Source organism: Acinonyx jubatus, chromosome C2 (assembly GCF_027475565.1).
Source record: "Acinonyx jubatus isolate Ajub_Pintada_27869175 chromosome C2, VMU_Ajub_asm_v1.0, whole genome shotgun sequence".
In the NCBI taxonomy this organism is placed as follows: domain Eukaryota; kingdom Metazoa; phylum Chordata; class Mammalia; order Carnivora; family Felidae; genus Acinonyx; species Acinonyx jubatus.
In genome coordinates, this window is record NC_069384.1 from 82240850 (window position 1) to 82267486 (window position 26637).

The 26637-nt window shown below is 36.2% G+C and overlaps 1 protein-coding gene across 5 annotated transcripts in view; it reads right to left on the reverse strand.

Annotated features, from left to right (window-relative positions):
* The window catches only part of YEATS2 (YEATS domain containing 2), a 103447-nt gene that overhangs the window by 61673 nt on the left and 15137 nt on the right, over positions 1-26637 (reverse strand). For all 5 annotated transcript variants that reach the window (XM_053221155.1, XM_053221152.1, XM_053221154.1 and 2 more), the window contains 6 exons: positions 24294-24391; positions 23656-23748; positions 20139-20384; positions 17619-17734; positions 6910-7071; positions 1925-2036 (listed from right to left, as the gene is read on the reverse strand). In XM_053221155.1, coding sequence (XP_053077130.1) covers positions 1925-2036; positions 6910-7071; positions 17619-17734; positions 20139-20384; positions 23656-23748; positions 24294-24391 — 827 coding nt within the window. The remainder of the gene's footprint in view (positions 1-1924; positions 2037-6909; positions 7072-17618; positions 17735-20138; positions 20385-23655; positions 23749-24293; positions 24392-26637) is intronic.

Here is a 26637-nt window from a genome sequence, read left to right on the forward strand (position 1 = left end):
TAAGTGATATGGACAATATAATAGTATAAGAACTATGTAAATAATTCCTTATATTTTAGAAATTAGGGCTGGGCCCAGTGCAATGTAAGATTAGTATGTGCAGTGCTTAAAATAAGATTAAAGGAAAGCAACTATTTTAGACCTTCCTCTAATTAAGTGGGACCATATCTTGCCCCTCTGAACAAAGTGGCTGTATGTGCTTGATTCCATTCCAGTTCTTCTGCTAGGTTATAATGCAATCTAATCTTATAGTAATCTCTCAGATATAACTTAAACACAAAGTTTAACAGTGCTGTCACCAATGGAGAGCAAATTTTAGCCTTAAGGTTGAAAAAGTTGTATTTGTAAAGCACCTGGGTGGCTCAGCCAGTTAAGTGTCCAACTTTGGCTCTGGTCATGATCTCATCTCACAGTTTGTGAGTTTAAGCCCCACATCAGGCTCTGTGCTGACAGCTTGAAGCCTGGAGCTGCTTCAGATTCTGTGTCTCCCTCTCTCTCTGCCCCTCCCCAGCTCACACTCTGTCTCTCTTGCTCTCAAAAATAAACAAGCATTAAAAAAAGAAAGAAAGAAAGAAAAAGTTGTATTTGTAGAACAAAGGGAATTCTGCAGATGTACCGACATTCATATAGTTCAATTTTGGGAGCCAGTAATGGGAATAATGTGGTAAACCACAAAGTAAGGGTGCTTTGGGAGAAGTTTAATATTAGAATTTTATCTTATGTAGAGAAAATCTACATGAGACTACATAGAGGAACTAGGAAAACATTTTAAAAAATGGTCTTCCAATCATAAAAGTTAAACATGCTTATTATATAAAATTAGAAAAAGACAAAAACAAAAAATAGAAAATAAGGGCAGGAGAAATTGCCCACAATGTCATACTACAATTACTCCAACATTTTGGTATATTTCTTTTGTGTTTTTTCCACCTATTTAAAATCACAGTTGACTTCATACTATACATACATATTATACCCTGTACTTTTCACTTGCCATAGTTGGTAGTTTTTCCCCAGGTATAGAAAACACGTCATAATATATAACTTAAAATGGCTGCATAATAAACCATGTGGATATATTAATAAGGGATTTCTTAAAATACAAAAGGATTACAACTTTGTACAGTACTTTCAACTTTCTAAAATATGTTCGCTCCTGTCTTAATGCTTCCAAGATAAACATATTGTATCCTATATCCTTATGAGATAAACAGGCTTATTATTTGCCTCATTTTACAAAAAAGTATATAGGTTTTTTTTTAATGTTTATTTATTGCGTAAGAGAGAGAGAGAAAGAGAGAATCCCAAGCAGGCTCCATGCTCAGTGCAGAGCCCGACATGGGGCTTGATCTAACAAACCAGGAGATCATGACCTGAGCCAAAATCAAAAGTTGGATGCTTAATCAGTCAAGCCATCTAGGCACCCCATAGATTTTTTTAAAGGTTTCAGTCACTTAGTCTCAGGTAACACAGTAACAGTGAGCTTTGATCAGAGACTCAAGTCTTCTGATCCTCTGACCAGTTCATCTTTTTAAAGAACATACATTCTGCTGTAGTGCAACTGCTCCCCCAAACTTCAGGGAACAAAGGAGTCTTGTAGCAGTATGCATCACACAATCAAAAATATTAATCCTGCTTCCACTGTCCTTAGCTACTTCTCTCAGGAGGCCTAACCCATTGCTTTAAGTAACCAGACACAAAGAGGAACTTCAGGGGTACCTGGGTGGCTCAGTTGATTGAGCATCCGACTCTTGATTTCAGCTCAGGTCATGATCCCAGGGTTATGGGACTGCTTAAGATATTCTCCTTCCCCCCCACCCCCCTCTGTCCCCCCCTCCCCCCAGCTCACACTCTCTAATTTAAAAAAAAAAAAAAAAAAAAAGGAGGTAATTCACTTCTGGGGAACAATGTTTTGTTACAATACCTTCAGATTATGTATGATATCTATCCGTTTGTTCTGGCTGTCTTTAAAGTGAACTTGAACTCTGACAGGAAACTCGCCCCAGCCTCTTCTGGTGAGGTGAAAAGGAGGCTCTCTAGGGAAAAGCAGGTATTAACACATTAAGCCACAGTCAGTCTCTCATTCTAGACAGGAAAATTTTCTTGTATTGGTAAGTCAGAAATTCAGAGCCTCTTACTATCGTTTACATTTCCTCATTTAAAGCTAAATCAATATGAATTTTGCTAAGATGCTAAAAGAAAAACTGAACTCAAACCTACATTAAACTTTCAATTACTGAATAGAGATATTTATAGTATATAATCCAATATCATTATTTTCACAGACAGTGATTCAAGGTGATTTGTTGGATATCATACAGTAGATGCCAGAATCTTTGCCTGCTGCTTGACAGACACAGGCTGTGAGGTATATGTTCCTTACCCCAGACACTCATATTTATTCCTCCACTCTGGCAAAAACAATAGATCACAAATGCTCATCTGAAAGTGACAATTTATTTGAAACTATCCACTAACCTGATTTAAAAGATCTTATGTTCACAATATGATCTTCCCCAGTGATTATGATTTTAGTGGATAGAGAGAAATGTGTGTGAATGTTAACTGGATTAGAGAATTTTTAGTCAAAACAGAATTTGTGAAAGAAACAAAAAGGAAAGTTGGTGAAAAAACAACTAGCAAATTATTAATTGATGCTGGGTATATAAGGGTTCAAGATACTCTACTTTTAAATATGTTTGGAATTTTCCACATAAAAATACTTCAAATTTAACTGAGAGAACTTCATGTACTCAAAAATAATATGGTTTAACAGGGGAGAGAGAATGCTTTAAAGTGAAAATGTTCATTATGAATCACTACCTTGGAATTACTATAATGAGAGAAGATGCCAAGATGACAGGGAGGAAGAAACATTCAGCTGGATGTGCTTTTCAAAAACTAAGAAGAGACATGAATTCAGTAAGGGCTGAGTCCAAGAACACAACCTGAAAGGAGTCTAACAACGGATGTGAATTACCAAGCACAAGGCTACCAGGAAAGCTCAAGTCAGGAAAAATCCACGAGTACGAGAGTAGGATGGAAGGGAGAAAAAGCAATAGCTATGTTATAAAACAGAGAGAAAGAAAACTAGAGTGTCCTGGGTGGGAGAAACCAGTTGAACACCAGGTGAGTTATAGTAAGTAAAGTAGCTATGATGTTGGTATAGGTCCAGACAGAAATTAAAGAGTTTACGGTCAGGGCGCCTGGGTGGTTCAGTCGGTTAAGCATCCAACTTCAGCTCAGGTCATTATCTCGTGGTTCGTGTGTTTGAGCCCTACGTCGGGCTCTGTGCTGACAGCTTGGAGCCTGCTTCAGATTCTGTCTCTGTCTCTCTGCCCCTCCCCTACTCACTGTCTGTCTCTCTCTCAAATATAAAAAATAAAACATTAAAAAAAAATTTTTTTTTAAGTTTAGGGTCAAATGAGAAGATTGACTTGATACGGTAATTTGAAAAGGGATGAAGTGGGGCCAAGGCATGGTGAATGTAAGAATAATAATTAAAGTTTTACTGATGACATGTTTGGTCATTTAAATTCCATTAAAGCTAAGTAGATAGCCTAAATTCATTTTTCAATACATCAATTATATTGTTTGTATGCTGAATTTCTCTTACAACGGATATTGCAAATTAGCGGTGTTCCTCAATTTATGTACATTGGCTAAACTCTCATGAATGAACAGGAAGGACTGCTGCCAGAGAAGACAGACAAACAGCATAGAGGCCAGGAAAAAGGAACAATGCTTTTAACAGGAAATTTCTCCCTAACCATATTTTTGGAAGCAAAAAAAGGAACCTAAGACTTACCAACAGACATCACCTATAGAAATGTTAAACTTCAAAAGATACACGTATCTCACACACAAAAAGACTGCTTCCCTCAAACAGACTTTTTTATTTCTGGATTCCTCACAGAAGGTGAAATGTATCAATGACCAAGAATGAAAACTCACAGAATACTGGGTTAAAAAAAAAAAAAATGGCTTTACTAGATATATACAGCATGAAGTACAACTCCTTATCCAAGTAATTAATTCAAATGGTCAACCAGTCTTCCAAGGTCACTTCTAGTGACCTAAAACTCATTACTTAATGAGATTCTCTACCACATTTCTGAACAGTTCCATTATAAAAATATTTCACCTTTCTCCTACATGTTAGATCTACTTTTTGCCTTTTGCAATCACAAATTCTTCCTCCACATGACCTTCAAAAAACCTAAAACATCCCCTAAGTGTCTCTTTTTAAGATGAACACATTCTATTCCCTGCAACAGCAGCAGACACTTAAATATTTACTATGACCCAATCACTGTTTTAAGCCCTTCGTATCTATTAACTTATCTAATCTTCACAACCACACTACGAAATGTCCCTTCTGAGACACAGTAAGGTTGAATAACTAAGTTCCCCAAGGTCACACAGCAAATATGCAGTAGAGCTGAGATTCAAACTCAGGCAACAAACTCCAGGGCCCACACTTTAACCGCTAGTTGTCCACATCCCTGTGGTGTGAGATCTCCTTACTATTCAGACGACTCTCCTCCCAGAGGCATAACACCATGGCTAGATATTGTCAGAATGCAGGGTAGAGCAAGTCTGCTTTACCTCTAATAAAACAGCCTAAGACTGAATTACCATGTGAAATGACCTGGTTTCACTTTTTTGGTTTTTACTTTTCAATGTGGCAAGTAGAAAATTTTAAATTACTTATGTGCGTCATAATATTAGACAGTGCAGCTCTAAAGAGCTCCTATATTCAAGCTAAATGAAACAGATACAGCAAACTTTAGTCACTCATGTACTAGGACCAGAATACTCTACTAAACTTCTCAAAGGAAGGAACCATGTGTTGTTCATCTTTGCAATCCCTGCATCAAGTCCTGGACCTAGAATGCATTTAGTGACTATCTTGTACCTAAAAGCAAAGTTTACTATCAGAGCCTTTACGAAGCTGGCTAAGGATGGTCGTGGTAACTGAACCAAATGACAAAAAGATGCTTCTTAGCAGAATCTACAAGCAACGTACTGTGATGAGGAAATTCAGAGTACATGAGAAACACACATTTGCTTATGAGCTACAGGGAAGATTAACCCCAAGAGTCTCCCCTACTCATCAAATTACTTTAGACACCTGATGTGAAAAACATCTTAAGATCCATGTAAAGAACATGAAGAGTTACAATTAAATCTAGGATACATGCTGGGGTGCCTGGATGGCTCAGTCGGTTAAATGTCTGACTCCTGATTTTGGGTCAGGTTGTGATCTCACAATCCATGGGATTGAGCCCTGCATCGGGCTCTGTGCTGACAACGTGGAGTCTGTTTGGGATTCTTCCTCTCCCTGCCCCTCCCCCACTCATGTTCTTGCTCTCTCTCAAAATAAACTTTTTAAAAATAATAAAATCTTTAAAAAATGTAAGGAAAAGATGGATCATTGATACTGGGACAACTATCATCCATATGAAGAAAATAAAAATCCCATTTCCAAGTATTTTCCCTTCTGACCATCTATCAATTCCTATCTTTCCAGCTCCATTCCTAATCCAACTATTCTTTGAACCCACTGGGAATTCCACTTCTTACCCATACCAATTTTCACTACCTCTCACTGCTCTTTATATAATTTCCTTCTCTCCTTACTCAGCCTATATTCTACAGTATACCAGTATTATAATAACCTCATTTAAAAAGTGAGGAAATCAATGAATTTAGAAATTAGGGTTCCGGGTGAACTGTCTACTTCCATATCAAAGTCCTTGAGAATGACATCAACAGGAAACATCAGGACACTGGCTAAAACTGTCTTTGAAAGAGAGGAGTAACTGGGAAATTAGTAGATGTCTGCAACAAGGAGGACGATACAATGCTCCAAAGGAGCTGAGGGCTTTTAGGCAGAAAAGGGGAAAAGATGATCTAGAAGCCACAAATATGTGCAAGAAAGACACACACCCCACCCCTGGACCTAACGGTACATGGTATAAGAGAGAAAAAACAACTGTTGTTTGAAAGTTGTTCTCAGAAGCAGTGTTCTTAGGAGAGAGCCATGTTCTATTTTATTTATTTAATTTTTTTTTTGAGAGACAGAGAGCAAGTGGGGAGAGGGGCAGGTAGAGGGAGACACAGAATCCGAAGCAGGCTCCAGGCTCCGAGCTGTCAGCACAGAGCCTGATGCGGGGCTTGAACTCCTGAACTGTGAGGTCATGACCTGAGCCGAAGTTGGATGCCCAATGGATTGAGCCACCCAGGGGCCCCAGCCATGTTCTGTTTAAGAGTCAGGAGTGGAGAAAAGTTCTGAAGAGAGATAAGGATATAAATTTCACTGATAATAAACCAAAACCACTTCTACAATACATTCACACAATGAATGTATATGTGATATGCAACATCACATAAAGATGTAAAGAATACCTAAATGAAACAAATTTCAGAATAGCATATATATAAAATCAATCCATCTTTGTGAAATAATAATACCAACAATAACAAACTGTACTAGGTTAATATATGTAGAAAAAATATCACTGGGGTTACTTCTGAGAGGCTGAAATCATGGGAACTTTGAAAATTAAGTATTTCTGTACGGTTAGAATCCTATGTTTAATTCTATTATATTCTGATATAAAAAACAGGAAACTTTTACATTTCATCTGTATCTACATAAATAAGTTCAGCTATTTCCAGAAGGGAGGAGAATCCACTAATGTAATTCTGACAGGAGGAAATAGTGCCTTTACAGAGAGACAATAATCTGCATGAAGGAACCACAATTAAAACTCCATTGTGACTAAAAGCCAAAACTAAGTAAATTATTAATAATAATTAAAGGGAATTTTCTCAAGTAAAAACACTCTTCTTCCACATCAGTAAATGTGTACTTCCTAAATTAAATAACTTAATTGTGCTTACCTAACTTCCACAAGGTCATTTGGTTTATAGCTGGGATGAAGAAAGAACCAAACTTTCTTGACAAAATGATTAATGCTGGGTTCTCTACGAGACCCTCGGACATATACCATCCACTTGTGGGTTGACTGGTCATTTTCTTCTCTCTTATCAGGAGGTATGTACCTGGAGGAGAAAAAAGAAAGAAGCCTGAACTCTTTTTTCCTTCAAAAACCTAGCAAAACATTTAACTCCTACTTAAAACAAGATTAAAAATCAATTATAAGAAAACAACTGGGAATTCACGAATATATGGAGATTAAAGAACATGCTACTGAACAATCAATGAGTCAAAGAAGAAATCCAAGAGAAATCAAAAAATATCTTAACTGAAAATGGAAATACAACATATCAAAACCTAAGGGATACAGCAGGTTTTAAGAAGGAGATTTATAGCAATAAATGCCTACATTAAGAAAGATCTCAAAAGAATGAACAAAGCCCAAAGTTAATAGGAAGAAGGAAATAATAAAGATGAGAGGGGAAACAGAAGAAATGGAGACAAAAAGAGCTATTTTTTTTTAAAGGTAAACAAAATACACAAACCTTTAGCTAGACTTACCAAGAAAAAAGAGAAAGGACTCAAATAAAATTATAAATAAAGAGGAGATGTTACAACTAATAGCACACAGCTCCTGGATGGCTCAGTCAGTTAAGTGTCTGACTCTTGGTTTTGCTAAGGTCACGATCTCACAGTTCGTGAGTTTGAGTCCCATGTCGGGCTCTGTGCTGGCAGTGTGGAACCTGCTTGGGATTCTCTTTCTGGCTCTCCCCTGCTTGTGAGCTCTCTCAAAAAAATAAACTTAAAAAAACAAACAAACAACTAATACCACACAAATACAAAGGATCATAAAACTATGAACAACTATATGGGCACCTGGCTGGCTCAGTTGGTAGAGCATACAACTCTTGATCTTGGGGTTGTGAGTTTGAGCCCCACATTGCATGTAGAAATTATTTAAAAATAAAATCTTAAGGGGCACGCCTGGGTGGCTCGGTAGGTTGGTCCAACTTTGGCTCAGGTCATGAGATCACGGCTTGTCAGTTCAAGCCCCACATTGGGCTCTGTGCTGACAGCTCAGAGCCTGGAGCCTGCTTCGAATTCTGTGTCTCATTCTCTCTCTGCCCCTCCCCCACTTGTACTTTGTGTCTCTCTCTCTCTCTCTCAAAAATAAACATTAAAATTTTTTTAATAAAATCTTAAAAACAAAATGTTTTTTAAAAAAAAAACTATGAACAATTAAATGCCAACAAACTGGACAACCTAGAAGAAATGGATAAATTCCTAGAAACATACATGCTACCAAGACTGAATCATAAAGAAATAGAAAATCTGAATAAAACAATTACTAGTAAGGAGACTGAAATCAGTAATCAGAAACCTCCCAACAAAGAAAATTCCAGGATCAGATGACTTAAAGGGTGACTTCTACCAAATATTTGAAGAATTGACACCAATCCTTCTCAAACTTTTCCAAAAAAAATACAAGAAGAGGGGACACTTACAAATTCATTTTACAAAGTTAGCATTACCCTGATACCAAACACAGATAACACTGCAAGAAATTACAGGCCAATATCCCTGATAAACATAGATGAAAACATCCTGAACAAAATATTAGCAAACAGAATTCAACAGTACATTAAAAGATCATACACCATGATCAAGTGGTATTTATTCCAGGGATGCAACATCTGCAGATCAATCAGTGTGATATACTACATTAACAAAATGAAAGATAAAAATCCTATGATCATCTCAACAGATGCAGAGGAAGCACTTGACAAAATTCAACAGCTATTCTTGAAAAAACTCTCAACAAACTGGGTATAGAGGGGACATACCTTCAATAAAGGCCATATATGACAAGCCCACAGCTAACATCACAATGGTGAAAAATTAAAAGCTCTTACTCTAACTAAAATCAAGGACAAGACAAAGATACCTACTCTCACAACTTTTATTCAACATAGTACTGGAAGTTCTAGCCAGAGCAATTAGGCAAGAAAAAGAAATAAAAAGTATTCAGACTGCAAAAGAAGAAGTAAAACTGTCTCTATCTGAATGGGATATTAAATACAGAAAACCCTAAAGACTCCACCTAAAAACTGTTAAAACTAATAAATTCAGTAAGTTTGTAGGATATAAAGTCGACATAGAAAGTCAATTGTGTTTCTATACACTAACAACAAACTATAAGAGAATTAAGAAAATAATCCCATTTATAATTGCATCAAAAACAATAAAATACTTAGCAATAAATTTAACTAAGATGAAAGGCCTGTACACTGAAAACTACAAGACACTGATGAAAAAAACTGAAGACAAATAAATAAAAAGATACTCTATGCACATGGACTGGAAGAATATTGTTAAAATGTTCATACTACCCAAAGCAATCTTACAGATTCAATGAAATCTCTATCAAAATCCCAACAGTATTCTTCACAGAAATAGAAAAAACAATCCTAAAATCTGTATGGAATCATAAAAGACCCCCAAATAGTCTCTTTTCTGATAAAAAAAAAAAAAAAAGGCATCATACTTCCCGGTTTCAAACTATATTAAAAAGTTATAGTAATAAAACGCTATGGTTTGGCATAAAAACAGACACATAGATAAATAGACTAGAAGAGAGCACAGAAATAAACCCATGCATATACGGTCAATTAATTTATGACAAAGGCGCTAAGGTATACAATAGGGAAAGGACAGTCTCTTTAATAAATGGTGTTGGGAAAACGGGACAACTACATACAAAAGAATGAAACTAGACCCCTATCCTATACCACATATAAAAATCAACTCAAAACAGATGTATGACTTAAATTTAGGACCTGAAACCATTTAAAAAAAAAAAAAAAAAGACCTGAAACCATAAAACTCCTAGAAGAAAACTTTTAAGGGTAAAAAGAAAGGTTACAGGGGCAAGCTCCATGACAGGTCTGGGAAATGATTTTTTGGATTTGACGCTGAAAGCAAAGGCAACAAAAGCAAATAAACAAGTGGGGCTACAGCAAACTATAAAATTTCTGCACAGGAAAGGACACCACCAGCAAAATGAAAAGGCAAATGAGGAATGAGAAAAAATATTTGCAAATCATTTATCTGACAAAAGGTTAATACTGAAAATATATAAAGAACTCACACACAATTGAATAGAAAAAAGAAGTCATAAAAATCTATTTAAAAATGGGCAGAGGAACTAAATACACGTTTTTCCAAACAAAACATACAAATGGTCAACAGGTACATAAACAGGTGGTCAACATCACTAATCATGAGAAAAATGCACATTAAAATGAGTTATCACCTTATACCTGTTAGAATGGCTATCATCAAAAATATGAGATAGCAAGTGTTAGCAAGAACATGGAGAAAAGGGAATCCTTGTGCATTATTGGTGGGAACATAAATTGGTATAGCTACTATGGAAAACAATATGAAGGTTCCTCAAAAAAATTAAAAAAACTGCCACATTGCTGTGTATATATGCAAAGACAATGAAAATGGGTTATCAAAGTGCTATTTGCATTCCCATGTTCACAGCAGCATTATTTACAATAGCCAAGATATGGAAACATACATGTCCGTTAACATATGATTGAATAAAGATGTGAATGGACAAAGATGTATACACATATACATACAGTTAATCCTTGCACAACATGGCTTTGAACTGTGCACATCCACTTACATGTCATTTTTTTACAATACCGTAAGAGTATTTTATCTTATGACTTTTTATTTTTTCTTTTAAAGTAAGCTCTACATCCAACATGAGGATTAAACTCATGACCCTGAGATCAAGAATCTCATGTTCTACTGACTGAGCCAGCCAGGCACCCCTTTACGATTTTCTTAATATTTTCTTTTCTCTATTTTATTTCTCTATTACTCGTCACATGCAAGATATGTGCTAATCAATCGTTTATGTCACCGATAAGGCTTCCAGGCAACGGCAGTCTACTAGTAGTTACTTTTGAGGAGTGAAAAGTTTTATGTGCATTTTCATGTGTGGGAGGTTGATGCCCCTAACCCTCACATTGCTCAAGAATGCTAAAGGGTCAACTGAGTGTGTGTGTGTGTGTGTGTGTGTGTGTGTGTGTGTGTGTGTGTAAGGGAATATTATTCGGCCGTGAGAAAGAAGGGAATTCTGACATTTGTGAGAACATGGATGGATCTGGAGGGCATTATGCTAAGTGAAATAAGCCAAACAAATACTAACATAGAGAAAGACAAATACTACACAGTATCACTTATACATGAAATCTAAAAAAGTCAAGCTCGTGAAAACAGAACAGAAATATGGTTACCAGAGGCTAGTGGTAGAGGAAATACAGAAAGTTTGGTAAAAGGGTACAAACTTTCAGCTTTGAGATGAATAAGATCTGAAGATCTAATGGTAACTACAGTAGATAACATTATAGAATTTGCTGAGCGAAAACTTAAATGTTCTCACACTCCCCCCAAAAAAAGATAAGTATGTGAGGTGATGGGGCGCCTGGCTGGCTCAGTCATTGGAGCATGTGACTCTTTGAGGTTGTGAGTTCAAGCCCCACATTGGGTGTAGAGATTAAAAATAAAATCTTAAACCTGGGTGGCTCAGTCGGTTAAGCAGCCAACTCTTGATTTCAGTTCATGATCTCACAGTTTTGAGTTTGAGACCCACGTTGGGCTCTGTGTTTGGATCCTCTGTCTCCCTCTCTCTGCTCAGCCCCCACTCACACTTGCTCTCCCTCTCTCAAAAATAAATAAATGCTAAAAAAATGTAAAAAGTAAACATGACGTGATAATGGATATGTTAATTAACTTGATGGCAGGAATCCCTTCAAAATGTATACTTATATCAAATTATAATGTACACTTTAAATATAATTTTGTCAATTATAGGTCAATAAGGCTGAGACCATTTTTTTTATTGAAGTATAGCTGACATGTTACATTAGTTTCAGTATACTACACAGTGAGTGATTCAACACCTCTATACATTAGGCTATGCTCACTACATCTGTCATCATACAACACTATTACAATACCACTGACTACATTCCCTACACTGTACCTTTCATCCCCATGACTATTCATTCCATAACTGGAAGCATATACCTCCCACTCCCCTAAAAAATATTTTAACTTAAAATATTTTTAATTCTAGAAAGATTTAATAGCTCTATCCCTTAACCAATCAAAGTGAATCTTTTGCTGTTAATCTTTTAAAAGTATTTATTTATTTATTTATTCTGGTTTCTAAGGAGCATTCCCTTAAAGTTCATTTTATTTTCTGATTATCATCATCCAATTAAAAAAAAAATCAATTTTGCCTTTCCAAGTGGAGGTAGAAATGAGGTAGAAATAAACTGGCATATTTTATTCCTGGGCTAGGGTCTCTCTAGCTTTCAGGCTGATTTCATTTAGGTTTCAGAGCGCTAGAACTCTGAACTCTTCATTGCTGCCACAAAGTTTGCAACTGGTCTCTTGCCTTTTAAAAGCCAAAACAGGGGTGCTTATGTGGCTCAGTCAGTTAAGCATCCAACTCTTGGTTTCGGCTCAGGTCATGATCTCCCATTTGTGGGTTTGAGCCCCATGTTGGACTCTGTGCTGAAAGTGCAGAACCTGCTTGGGATTCTCTCTTCTCTCTGCCTCTCTCCTTCTTTCACACTTTTCTTTCTCTCAAAATAAAGTTTTAAGAAATAAACTAAGAAAAGCCAAAATAAACCATCCCCTTAAGTCCTGACCATGGTAAAACTAGTATCTTTAGCCCTCCCTTTATTTCATGAGGCCTTATTACATTGTTAGAAAATACTGTCATGGCCTTTTTTTTTTTTTTTTGAGAGAGAGAGAGAGAGAGAGAGAGAGAGCAAGCACGCGCACACAAGCATGAGCAGAGAAGAGGGACAGAGGGAGAGAAAGAATCCCAAGGATCCCCCATGCTCAGTGTGGAGCTCGATGTAGGGCTAAATCCAACAACCCTGGGACTATGACCTGAGCTGAAATCAAGAGTTGGACGCTCAACCAACTGAGCTACCCAGGCACCCCAGTCACAGCCTTCTATACATTTATCTGTGCCTGTGGTTATCCTTAATAATGCAGCGGGCTAAGTTATATTGATTTCTAATGTTAATCCAAACTTGCATTTCTTGATCATGAAGTATTATCATTTCTGTATTTACTGAATTCAGTTTATGATTTTGTTCAGTATTTATGCACTTCTATTCACAACTGTGAATGTCCTATAATTTTCCTTTTCTCATGAACTGTCTGGCTTTATTTAAAAAGTTAGGCTATCCTCATAAGATAGCCTGATTAAGTGTTGTCTCTTTATCCTCAGACGATTTTGGGGGACTTTCTGGTTACTTTTTTCTTTTTTCTTTTAAGCAATCTCTATACCCAACGTAGGGCTGGAACTCACAACCCCAAGTTCAAAAATTGCATCCTCTACCAACTAAGCCAGCCAGGTACCCTTTCCAGAAGATTTTGTATACAACTGAAATTATGCGATCACTCAGCCTGTAAAGCAATCTAAGCCTAGTAGTTTGGTTTGGTTTTGTGATGGGAATGTTTTAAAAATCAGTAATTAAAGTTACTTAGTAGTTGTAAGACTATTCAAAGTTTTTCCTTTCTTGAGTCATAAACAGTATTTTTCTAGGAACTCTCCATTTCACCTAAATTTTTAAATGTACCAGCATAAAGATGTTGGCATTATTTCTTACCTCACAGTACATCATTTGTAGCTATGTCTTTTTTCCTTAATTTCACCAAGTTTGTGTATACAGGGTTTTGTTTTTATTTTTATTTTTTTCTAATTTCTTTGCATCATTCTAATTGAGATGGTTAGTTCATTAATTTTAAGCTTTTCCTCTACTGCAGACATCTAAAACTATACATTTCCCTTTAAATATTCCTTCGGTGTTATCCTACAAGTTCTTATTTGAGTATTTAGTTGTGTATATTTTAATGTGATTTTTCATTGACTTATGAATTGTTTGGAAGTGGTTTAAATTTCTAGACATAAAATTTTCTAGTTATCCTACTATCATTGATTTTTTTCTTTTTCAACATTTATTTTGAGAGAAAGAGAGACAGAACACAATGAGGGGGGTAGAAAGAGACAGAGACAAGTATCCAGACTCTGAGCTGTCAGCACAGAGCCTGATGTGGGGCTCAAACCCATGAACCGCAAGATCATGACCTGAGCCAAAGGCTCAATTGAGCCACCCAGGCGCCCTACTGTCACTGATTTCTAACTTTACTGTAACAGTGATCAAAAACAGTAGTCTGGGGGCACCTGGTTGGCTCAGTCAGTGGAGCCTGACTCTTGATCTCAGGGTTGGGCTCAAGCCCCATGCTGGGTGTAGAGATTGGTTAAAAATAAATCTTAAAAAAAAAAAAACAGTCTGTATGATACAAGTCCTTCAATATTTGTTAGAGCTTGCTTTATGGCTTATTATGTGGTCATTTTCATAAATGTTCCTTATGCTTAAAGATGTTTCAACTATTACATGTAATAGTCTATGTGTGTATATCAGATCAAACTTTGTTAACTGACGTTCAAATCTTTTATATTCATATAGATATTTTGCTTGATCTACCAATTACTGAGAGAGGTGCATAAAATCTCTCAGTATACTAGTGCATTTAGAAACTTCTCCTGTGATTCAGTTTTGGTTTAGATACTTTAAGACTATTGTCTAGTACACTGTTATCTAATATCTCCCTGTTGAATAGAACTTTTTAACATTACAGAATAACTCTTTACCTTTATGAATACTTTTAGTCTTAAATTCTATTCTCCCTGATATTAATATGCTACACGGGTTTTCTTTTGGTTAGTATCTGCCAGCTAAATCTCACTTATTTGCTTACTTTCAATTTTTCTGTATTTAGATGTGTAACTGATAAACAACAGAACTGAATTTTAGGTGATTTTATCTCAATACAGTATCTTTTAACTACATAACAATCCCTAGGCATTTTTTATAATTGATATATTTAGATTTGTTGTTACTAGAGTATTTTACACTATTTGCCTTGTTTTTTTCTCTTCATCAAATCCCTCCTCCTGTCCCTGCTTGCCTTCTTATGGAATCAGGGTTTTTTTCCCTTTTTTCATTCAATTTCCCCACCTTCCTCTTACTACTTTTAAAGTTTAAATCTCTAGGGGAGCCTGGGTGGCTCAGTCAGTTAAGCGTCCAACCTTTAAGTTTTTTTGTTTTTTTTTTTTTTTTAATTTTTCAGAGAGACAGAGACAGAGTGTGAGTGAGGGAGGGGCAGAGAGAAAGGGAGACAGAATCCAGAACAGGCTCCAGGCTCTGAGCAAGCTGTCAGCACAGACACCAATGCAGGGCTCGAACTCACAAACCACGAGATCATGACTTGAGTCAAAGTCAGTCACTCAATCAACTGAGTCACCCAGGTGCCCTTAAGCATCCAACTTTTGATGTCAGCTGAGGCCTTGATCTCAGGGTCGTGAGTTCAAGCTACATGTTGGGCTCACATGCTGGGCATGAAGTCTACTTTAAAAAAAAAAAAATTATATATATATATATATATGTGTATACACACGTATATATATACACATATATACATATATGTGTATATATATACGTGTGCATACACACACACACACACACACACACACATATATATATATATATATATATATATATATATATATATATATATAAATGGCTCAGTCTGTTAAGCATCAGACTTCAGCTCAGGTCATGATCTTGCAGTTCATGAGTTCAAGCCCCACACTGGGCTCTCTGCTGCTGATACAGAGCCTGCTTTGAATCCTCTGTCTCCCTCTCTCTCTGCCCCTCCCCTGCTCTCTCTCTCACAAAAATAAACCTTAAAAAATAAATAAAATAAAAACATATGTCTATTCTTTTAGTTATTATCTCGGATTAACAAGCATTCTTAACAAGTCTAAAATAAATCAATAATTTTTCCCTCTTCCACAACAAACAAGGACTTTACAACTCTCATGTCAACCATTCCCTCTCTACCATAATTAACCATAGTTAACCAGTATTTTAGTTCTAGCTGGTCTTCAAAAGACCCAAAAACGTACAAATTAAATGTACTTGTTTGAAATGTCAATGACTGTTTCTCCCAGTCTTCTTGTGGAATGGTGGGTCTATCTAGATTTCCAGTTTTGGACTTTTCTGAGCTGACTGGTCTTGTACTATTGTTAAGCCCCAACTCTTAACACTTCACATGGTGTACCAGTTCCCTTACCTAAATGCATACCCACTCTAATATCATCTATGAAACAGAAATCTAATTGCCTTAATCATATTTTATGCTTCCATTTATTTATTTAATTTATTTATTGAGAGTGAGTTCGGGAGAGGGGCAGGAGGTAGGGGGAGGGAAGATAGAAAAAGAGAACCCTAAGCAGGCTCCACGCTCAGTGTGGAGCCCAATGCGGGGCTCGACCCACCACCCTGGGATGATGACCTGAGTCAAAATCAAGAGTTGGACATTCAACCAAGGTGCCCCTTTATGCTTCCATTTAAATACTATCACACAGACCATTAGAAATCTTTGTTTTTATTATCCTGAGACTCTTTAATGTACTTGTTTGTTATTTGTGATCCATTAACTGGGGCTTGGAAGATTTCTCCCCCAATCTGATTCCCCCCCCCAAAATAACTGCTGTCTGCCTGAATCCTTTATTTTCAATAACTGAATCTAATTACAATTTTCATAAATATATCAACTTATTCAACAATCAAATATTTACTGAAAATCAACTGCTATAAGGTACAAAACAAACAAGACACACTTTCTACCCTAAAGAGATTCCAGTCTGATTTGGGAAAATTATATAAAAACAGAAAATGATTATATGATAAAGATGACAAGAGAGCATAGGGAAAATATACTTCATGAGGGAGAAGGGCAAATAAATACTTTGTGAAGAAATAACATTCTTACACTATTTGAAGATTTATGTCTATCCATTCCTAGATATTTGGCAAAATGATGGTGTTCCCACAAGACACCTTGAGATACTTATATAATCATATATATAAGTATATATAACATATAATCATATATATAACCATAATCATAGTTAAAGAGCTAGCCCCTCAGCTTGGAGAAATTCTGTCTTCAAGACATGCTCTGCAATTTTTTGTTAACAATTTGAAAGACTTCAATTTGGGCAACAAATATTTTTAGCAATTAGCTAAGGCCCCTGAAAATAGAACTAGTTCATAGATCATAAAAAGTCAAAACTTCTTCCAATTTATCCACACTAACAAACTTGATAAAATACACCATTTGTATATGGGGTGCCTGGTTGGTTCAGGTGGTGAAGCACAAGACTCTTAATCTTGGGGTTGTGAGTTTGAGCCCCACGTTGGGTGTAGAGATTACTTAAAAATAAAATCTTAAAAAAAAATAACACTCCATTTGTATAAAAGCTCATGTCTTAGAAATTTTTACCAAGCACAATTTTACTCTATGTCAAAGATTAACAGACACCCGGAAGCAAGAGTTTCAAGTCTTTAGACTCAGTTTACTTTTAAAACAACAAAGAGTTTGGGGGGAAAAAAATCCTTAAGGCCTCTTCCTACGGTAATACTATAATAATAAAAGTATGCAAGAGTATTAACGTAAATGGACAGCTGAAAATGGGAGAATTCAATTGGATACTTACTTGGACACATTGCCCACTACTATTGTTTTCTTTACAAAAAGACGTGAAGTCTCATCTCCTGTAAGATCAGCATTCCGCTGCTCTGTTTTATGAGAGCCAGTAATACTAGCAATGTCCTGAAAGAAATCACAATCAATGTTTACTTTCAATGTGGACAATTTCCAACAGGCAGAAACCACAAAATCACAGAAGGTATGAATAGAGTAACTCAGATTTTTTTTTTAATTACCACATTCTCTGGCTTTGTGGTACCTCTCAGAGCATTAAAGAGTAGTTTTACTTGATCTTTTGCATAGTTTATGCTTGTTCACTATAACTCCATATGTATGTGTTTTTTTAACAGTCATACACCTCTGCTTCGTATATGCAAATAGGATATGGAAGGATACACAAGAAACTATTACAATGGTTACTCCTGGGAAATGGGAACGGGGAAAGGTCAATGGAATTTACTTTCTTTTCAACCTTTTGTATAATCAAAATTTTTTCAATGAAAAATAACATAGACATGATTAATTTAAACTTTGTAGAGATAGACTGCCAGGGTTTAAATCCTGACTCTTCCATTTACCAGATGTGAAATTTTGTGTAATTACTTCTCTATCAAAATTTCCTCATTAATAAAATAAAGATAACAGGGATGCCTGGCTGGCTCAGTCAGTAGAGAATGAGATTCTTAATCTTGGGGTTGTAAGTTTGATCTCCACATTGGGTATAGAGATTACTTAAAAATAAAAATCAGGGGCGTCTGCGTGGCTCAGTCAGCTAAGCGCCCGACTTCGGCTCAGGTTGTGATCTCAAGGTTCGAGGCCCACATCGGGCTCACTGCTGTCACAGAGCCTGGAGCCTGCTTCAGATTCTGTGTCTCCCTCTCACTTTACCCCTCCCCTACTCGCGCTCTATCTCTGTCTCTCAAAAACGAATAAACATTAAAAAAAGAAAATCTAAAAAAAATAATAAAAAATAAAGATAGCAGTACCTGTGCCACATGATTGTTTTGTACAGTTCTCAGAGAAGTGCCTGGTACATATGTAGTAAACACTAAATATTTGTTACATAAACATGAGCATGTATATTACATACAAGATGGTAAGTTTCTAAATCCTATGACCAGTATTACCTAAATTATTTTTAATTGAAACAAAAAACGGCATCTGACTTCGGCTGAGGTCTTGATCTCATAGTTTGTGAGTTCGAGCCCCACATGGGGCTCACTACTGTCAGCACAGAGCCTGCTTCAGATCCTCTGTCTCCCTCTTTCTCTGCCCCTCCCCCACTCTCCCTCTCTCACAAAAATAAATAAAACATTAAAACACACACACACACACACACACACACACATATAAAAACAAACAAAAACAAAAAGGGGTGCTTAGCTGGTTCAGTCAGTAGAGTATATGACTTTTGATCTTGGGGTTGTAAGTTCAAGCCCCATATTGGGTGTAGAGATTAAAAAAAATCTTAGAAAAACCACACACACATACAAAAAAAAAAATGCAGTATTTGCTCAGAAATAATAGTGGTTAGAAACAAGTAAGTCCAAACATTAAGAGTTTTCATTTTTGGGTGGTGGCATCATGAATGACTTTTCTATTGTTTTTTACTTTCCTGTAAATTTTTCAACAATGAACACATACAGATTCACAATCAGAAAATTTTAATTTGATTTTTATCAAAAATAAATCAAATCTGGGGCACCCGGGTGGCTCAGTCAGTTAAGTGTCCAACTTCAGCTCAGGTCATGATCGCACAGTTTGTGGGTTCCAGCCCTGCACTGATCGGGCTCTGTGCTGACAGCTCAGAGCCTGGAGCCTGCTTCAGATTCTGTGTGTCCCTATCTCTCTCTGCCCCTCCCCCATTCGTGCTCTGGCTCTCAAAAATAAATAAACGTTAAAAAAAAAATTGAAAAAATAAATAAATAAAATCCTTGATGTCTGAGTATGTGAAAAGCAACCTGGAGATTTCCTCTACCACAGAACCCCTGGCTAAGGAAAATCATCCAGTAAGGGCTCTATAGCCAAATATTATATATACCGAGAAATTCAGAGCAGTTTGATACAGGAACTCAAATAAGAAACTGGCAGGATCAAAGAAGAATAAATGGTTTTCAATTCTATTTATTATTTGTCAAGTTTCCCCCAGTTTTTAAAGCATTAAAGTTCCACAAAGGAAAATGCTGAAAAGAAAATAAAACATATGACAGAATGGAAAGACTTTGGACAAGGTCACAGAATTGCCAACTCCTCAAGGTTTCTCTCATATCTATGTGGATGGCATCTAGGAGTTGTGCGGTACCCAGTTCTGATTCAGTTTAATTCTCAGCTTAATTAAGTTTAATTCTCAATTCTGATACTTGTGGGCAAACAGAACTTTAACCTCTTCAAGACAGCTTCCCCATCTCCAAAAGAGATATAATTGACTTATTTCCTAGGGTTCTTATGAAGAGAAAATGAAATAATACATACTTAGAAAATACTAGTTCCCTTCTCCTCTGACTCCCTCCCACCCATCCAACTATACCCTTCCAGTATTTCGACTTGGTCTCTGTTCCATGTTGTTTGAGAGTCTTTCCTCTATATCCATATTGCTGTTATTGTCTTTGTCAGATAAGAAGTCATTGTGTTGAGATAAAGAATCACTTTCTGAATGATTGGCTGATGGTGTTTCTGATCTCTGATTGGCAGGAGAGGATGACCTAGATGGTGATTCCAAAAATTTCTTGATAGCAGGATGATTAAAAACCATTGTATCACATGTTTTTGATCCCTGCAAAAATGAAAGCAAGCAAATTAAACTTTTAATCTTTCTAAAACCTTATTTAGGGATCATGCTTAAAATTCTTCAAAGTCTCCCCACACCCATAAAACGAAGTCCAAGCTCCTTAACGTGGTCTGGGTCAACAAAACAAAAACTAGAAAGTGATAAATAAGTGTGTGAAGGTCCTAACACTGAAAGTTAAAAATGCAAGTTCTCTGAAAATGAGAAATCAAGGTGAATAGGTAGTAACATATAGAAAGTAAGATCTGACTTTTAAAAAATTAGTCTCACAATGCTTTAACACAAACTCATCAACTGTCTAAATAAAACATTCCTGTAAGAGACATAAAGATTTTTTTAAATGTGTATGTAAAATGGCTCCCAAACAGGAGTAAAATGTAGCATAGAATGCTGTAAAATGATTAATACTTACATATATTTGCTATCAGACCAGTACTGAAGCCTAGAATATTTTTGTGTATCTTGTTACTTGGATACAAAATACAGTGTACTCTGTTATAATGTGATTCACTCTACAGTTCCTAGGCAGCACAGCTTTTAAAAACAGTGCTATTAAAATCATTTAGTGAGAGAAAAGGAGTCAGAGACTAGGATTTCAAAGCAACAAAACTGCTGAATCTCAATAATAAAGGGTATTTTTTAGAGCTGTGATGTATTTTGTTACAGCAAACTAAAAATAATTAAATGGCAGATCGTAATAGACAAAAATACACCTAAATATCCTTGAATAAATCCTAATCAGAACAGCAAAAAAAAAAAAAATCAGTGTACTTCTAGACCACCAAATAACAGTTCAGAACTGCTAATGGTTTAAAAAAAAAAAAAAAGGCAACAAAACATTAAATGGACAACCACCTCTTCAGACAGAATAAGCCCCGTACCATGCAGCTGCTAGCTTATAAGAAATGACTTTAAAATCTGCATTGAAGAGCATCTCCCAAAAATTCATATGCACCCTGAACTTTGAAGGTGACTCTATTTGGAAATAGACTCTTTGCAGATATGATTAAGTTAAGATGAAATCATACTGCTTTAGGGCCTACCTAGTTAAGAGGGAAATGTGGACAGAGAGAAACTAAGAAGACACACAAGAGGGAAAATATCCATGTGAAGATATACAGAAACTACAGTGATGTAGCCACTAGTCAAGGAATGCCAAGGTTTGCCAGCAACTGTCAGAAGGTAGGCGAAGGCAAAGAAGGATTCTTCCCTACAGCCTTCAGAGACAACAAGGTCCAGCCAACACCCTGACTTAGGACTGCTAGTCTCCACAATCATCAAATAATAAATTCCTCTTGTTTTAAGCCACCAAGCTTGTGGTAATTTGTTATGATAGCTCTAAAAAAAAATAGCTCAGGGCCCCTGGGTAGCTCAGTTAAGGGTCTGACTTCGACTCAGGTCGTAAATCTTATGGTTCGTGGGTTCGAGCCCCACGTCAGGCTCTGTACAGACAGCTTGGAGCCTGGAGTCTGCTGTGGATTCTATGTCTCCCTCTCTCTCTGTCTTATCCCAGCTCGAGCATGTGCTCTCTCAAAAATAAACATTTAGAAAAAAAATTAAAAAATAGTTTAGGCTCTAATATGCATTATGGAAATTCCTAAAGTAGAAGAAACAACTACCTAAGATTAAACTCAAATAATGCTCCAGATTTCTCCAAGACAATGTCAGGAGTACCACCAATGCCAGGTACCCTAAGCTCCACAGGATGACATGAAAGCCAAAACACAGCACCTCTTATCTGTAAAAACCATGGGGAACAATGCAAAGAAAGCAGTATGCCGTCACACCTTCCCCAGCCGTGCCACCATTCTCACTGAGCCAGTACTGTCCAAGAGAATGATCTGAGAAAACTTACGAAAAAGAAATTTTAAAATGAAAAACGAAAAGTTATGCTGAAATTATCAAACTGTCAAACAAGAACTTCTGTTTCAGTTGAACCCTATCCCCATTCCTTTATAACTGGACCAATCTAGTGGTAATCACATTAACTAAGTGGTTAAACTTAATATCTTTAACAATAGGACAACCTGATTACTATGTCACCTGATGTGATATAATCATGAGGTATACAGAATCACTTAGGAAGTATTATTGCCAAAAACCTCTAACTTTAATCAAATCTTTAGACCCAACTACCAGTTTGCAAAAAAATAGAGGGAATGAAGGAATAACCCAAGGGGAAAAAATAATAAACCCAAAATGTGGGATATCCTATAAACATAAATGAACTATTCTCTTCAAATAAGTCAATATCATGGGGAAAAGGTAAAAGAAGTATTTTAGATGAAATGAGTCTAGAGAAACAAAACGTCCAAATGTAGCCCATGAACCTTAGATCCCGTGTCAAAAACAAGCTTTAAAAGATATTTTGGGGACAGGGCTCTGGGTGGCTCAGTCAGTTAAGTGTTCAACTTTGGCTCAGGTCATGATCTGACAGTTCATGAGTTCGAAACCCGCATCGGGCTCTGTGCTGACAGCTCAGAGCCTGGAGCCTGCTTCAGATTCTGTCTCCCTCTCTCTCTGCCCCTCCCCCATTCGTGTGTGTGCGTGCACGCTTCTCTCTCTCAAAAATAAACAAGCATTAAAAAAAATTTTTTTTAATCTTTGAAAGATATTTTGGGGACAACTGGGAAAATATGAATATGGACTGGTTATCAAATAATATCAGGAAGTCACAAAAGAATGTCCTTTAGGAAATAAATGACTTAAGTACTTAGGGGTGAAGTGTCATGATGCCTGGAACTTATTTTCAAATGTTCTAGAGAAAAATAAATAAAGCAAAATGTTAAAATATGGAATCTAAGCATGCATAAACAGGTGTTTATTTCACCTCTTCAGTGTACTTGAAATTTTTCATAAAGACTGGGGAAAAAAAATCAGGGTTTCCTGAATAAGGTATATATACTGAAACTACAAATTGCTGTTCATTAGGAAAATCAATCTACCTATAATTTGCTCCAAAGCCGACCATAACCAAATGAAGAACAAGGCAAGAACAGGGTCTCATTCAACTTTGTATCTGCAAATCCTAGCAACAGTGCTGAATATTAGTTGGAAAAGGATTAAATAAAAAGGAAAAAATGTTACTTGGGATTATTGACAGTTTATGTATTTTCCCAGGAAGGGAGGTGAGGCTTCTTGAATTCTGAAGGCCAATACAAGATACGTTTCAAAGGCAGGAATTTCACATTAACACTGATTTCCCCTTCATACAACAAATATGGATGGCCAGAAATGATTGTATATGAGGAAAACTTACCTCAGAAACTTTTAGAAGGCCTGCAGAAGCATAGTAGTTGGCAACAATGCAGGCACGAAGTTTATCCATCATCCTTCTTGCCTCAATCAATCGCTACAAACAAATGTTAACTCATTAAAAAAATGGAAATGACAGAAGAGATACACTACAAAAATTTTCATAAAATAAGAAATACAAATGACCAAAAGCTCAATTTCTCTAATAAGCAAAGGAAAGCAAAAACATGACTATTTCTACCTATCAAACTGGCAAAGGATTGAAAAGAATGACAAAAGCCAATGTTTGCAAGAGAATATAGACATGTTAATATGAACATCTGTGTGTATATATATGCATATTCACTGAGAAACGTCCATAAAGAAACTGGGCACAAGAGCAAAGAGGAATTATGTTTTGGGATGGAATTTCAGGTAATTTTTTTTCATTATGTTTTCCTGCAGTTTCATTTATAGAAAAAAAAATGCCTTTTTTCCAGAATGAGAAAACTCTTTAAAAGAACGGCAAAGGGAAAAAAAACATAATTTTATCTCAACAGATCTTTTTTAATTCATCATGTATAGATTTTTTTTGCAATAGCTTTGTTGTTTTTTTAAATTTCTCACCATTTTTTAAATATATCACCATTATCACCATTATACCTGGTCGATGACTTCAATTTCATGTTCCTTATTCTTCATTTCAAGTGCAAATTGTTCCTTAATAATAGTCTCAATCTTCTGCACAGCAGCATCTCGAGCTGCAAAAAGAACATAAAATAATCCAAGGTCTAATTAATCAGTGACTGTCTTGACTTAAGTCAGCATGCAATAGAACAAACCCAGAAACATTGACTCCTAAGTGGAGAAACCTAGTGGCTGTCACCTTAATCAATGATGAAAAGTTAACATCACTAATACAGGGGCAAACTGACCTCAGGTGTTTTCTAACATAATGCAATGTCATCACTCTATGCCGTTCTGGTGAAAAATGCTAAATCTAATCACAGGGAACATCAAACAAACCTAACTGAAGGATATTCCACATAGTAACTGGCTTATATGATTCAAATATTAGAGTCAAGAAAGACAGAAAGGTTGAGGAGATTAGAGATATGACAACAAAATGCACTGTGTGATCCTGGACTGGATCCTGGAGAGGGGAAAACAGTTATAAAATACAATACTATACAATACAATACTATAAAATACAATACAGGGACAACTAGTCCCTGTTATTCAAGTGTTGAATATGGACTATAGGTTACACAATGTAATGGATGAATGTTAAAATTTCCTGCTTCTGATAATAGTACTATGATCACATAAGAGAATCTCCTTAGGAAATAACACTGTGTTTACAGGTGTCCAACTTATTCTCCAATGATTTAAAAAGAATGATGTGCATATATACCTGAATGCATGCATTTGCGCGACTGTGTGTGTGTGTGTGTGTGTGTGTGTGTGTGTGTGTTTGGGGTGGGGGAAAGACTGATAAATCAAATAAGGCAAAAATATAAACAACTGGCAAATTAATCTGGATAAAAGACATGCAAGTATTCCTTCAATTATTCTGTTTGGAATTGTATCAAAATAAAATTACTGGGGAAAAAAAAATGAAATCTATTACAATTCCAGGAGAAACATTTGTTGACCTGTGAAAAACCACAGTCCAAGGACAAAGAAAATACAGTTAGCTAGAGGGGAGGCAGTCTGTGATATAAGAGCAGTTCATAAAAAGGCATGTAGCTTCCTTCTGTAGAGAAGGATATGGAAAGCAATTCAGCAGTTTCTGATCACAACTACATAAAGGAATAAGCAAATAAAGAATTCAAAAGTAAAGAAAATGCTTCTACTCCTGAAGCTAGTATTACACTATGTGTTAACAGGTATTTAGGGGTGCCTGGGTGGCTCAGTCGGTTAAGCGGCCGACTTCGGCTCAGGTCATGATCTTGCAGTCCGTGAGTTCGAGCCCCGCATCGGGCTCTGTGCTGACAGCTTGGAGCCTGGAGCCTGTTTCAGATTCTGTGTCCCCCTCTCTCTGACCCTCCCCCGTTCACTCTCTGCCTCTGTCTCAAAAATAAATCAACATTAAAAAAAAAAATTTAAACAGGTATTTAAATAAAAACTTAAACAAAGAAAGAGAAAAGGAAAGAAAAAAAGAAAAGAAAATGCCTCTAAATGTGATAGAATTCAGATGATGACTACTCAAAATAATATGCAACTCAGAGTCTAAAATATCAGATACAAGAGAAAAAAAAAAGAGCCAAATGACTGCTTGAAAAACCTGGAATTTGGGGGCAGCTGGCTGGCTCAGTCAACAGAATATAGGATTCTGTGTTTATAACATGAAAAAATGATGTTCACCCATGCTTTGAAGTATATGAAAAATTGCAGAGAAAATTTGGATACTCTGATGGCCATATCACTTTCTCATTGTAAAACATGCCATTATATGGCAACTTCAATGTTGCCATTAAACTTCAATGTATACTAGTAATGGAATAAGAGAGCATTCTTGTGGATATGTCTTCATGGAAGCAAATGACTGATATTTCTCATCATGAAAAAGAAAAGTATTTTCTAGTATTATTATATATACGTCCTCGTCTGTAGAAACCAGCAGATACTCTTAGGGAAGGCTGAAAAGTCAGAAACTGTGATCACTGAAGGCTATTTTATCATAAGCTCCTCAGAAAGAAACGCTTCTAAATTATCCCTTTCATGGAATAAATAAAAACACAAACAACAAACAAAACAATATAAGCAAAGGGAAGCATCCTACCAAATCTACTTTGAGAAAAATTCTGAAAAAATAAAAACATGGCTTGGGATTAGGCAGAGAGTATGGACATCAAAAAGAAGAGTAGCAAACTGTCTTACAGTAAGAAAAAACCATCCCTGCTTAGGCTGAGTATCTGGGAACTTACACTAGATTTAAACTGAAATTATGATGTTTACTAAAACAATCAGTTTTTCCTACTCTTAGTTTTCTTTAAAAAAAAAA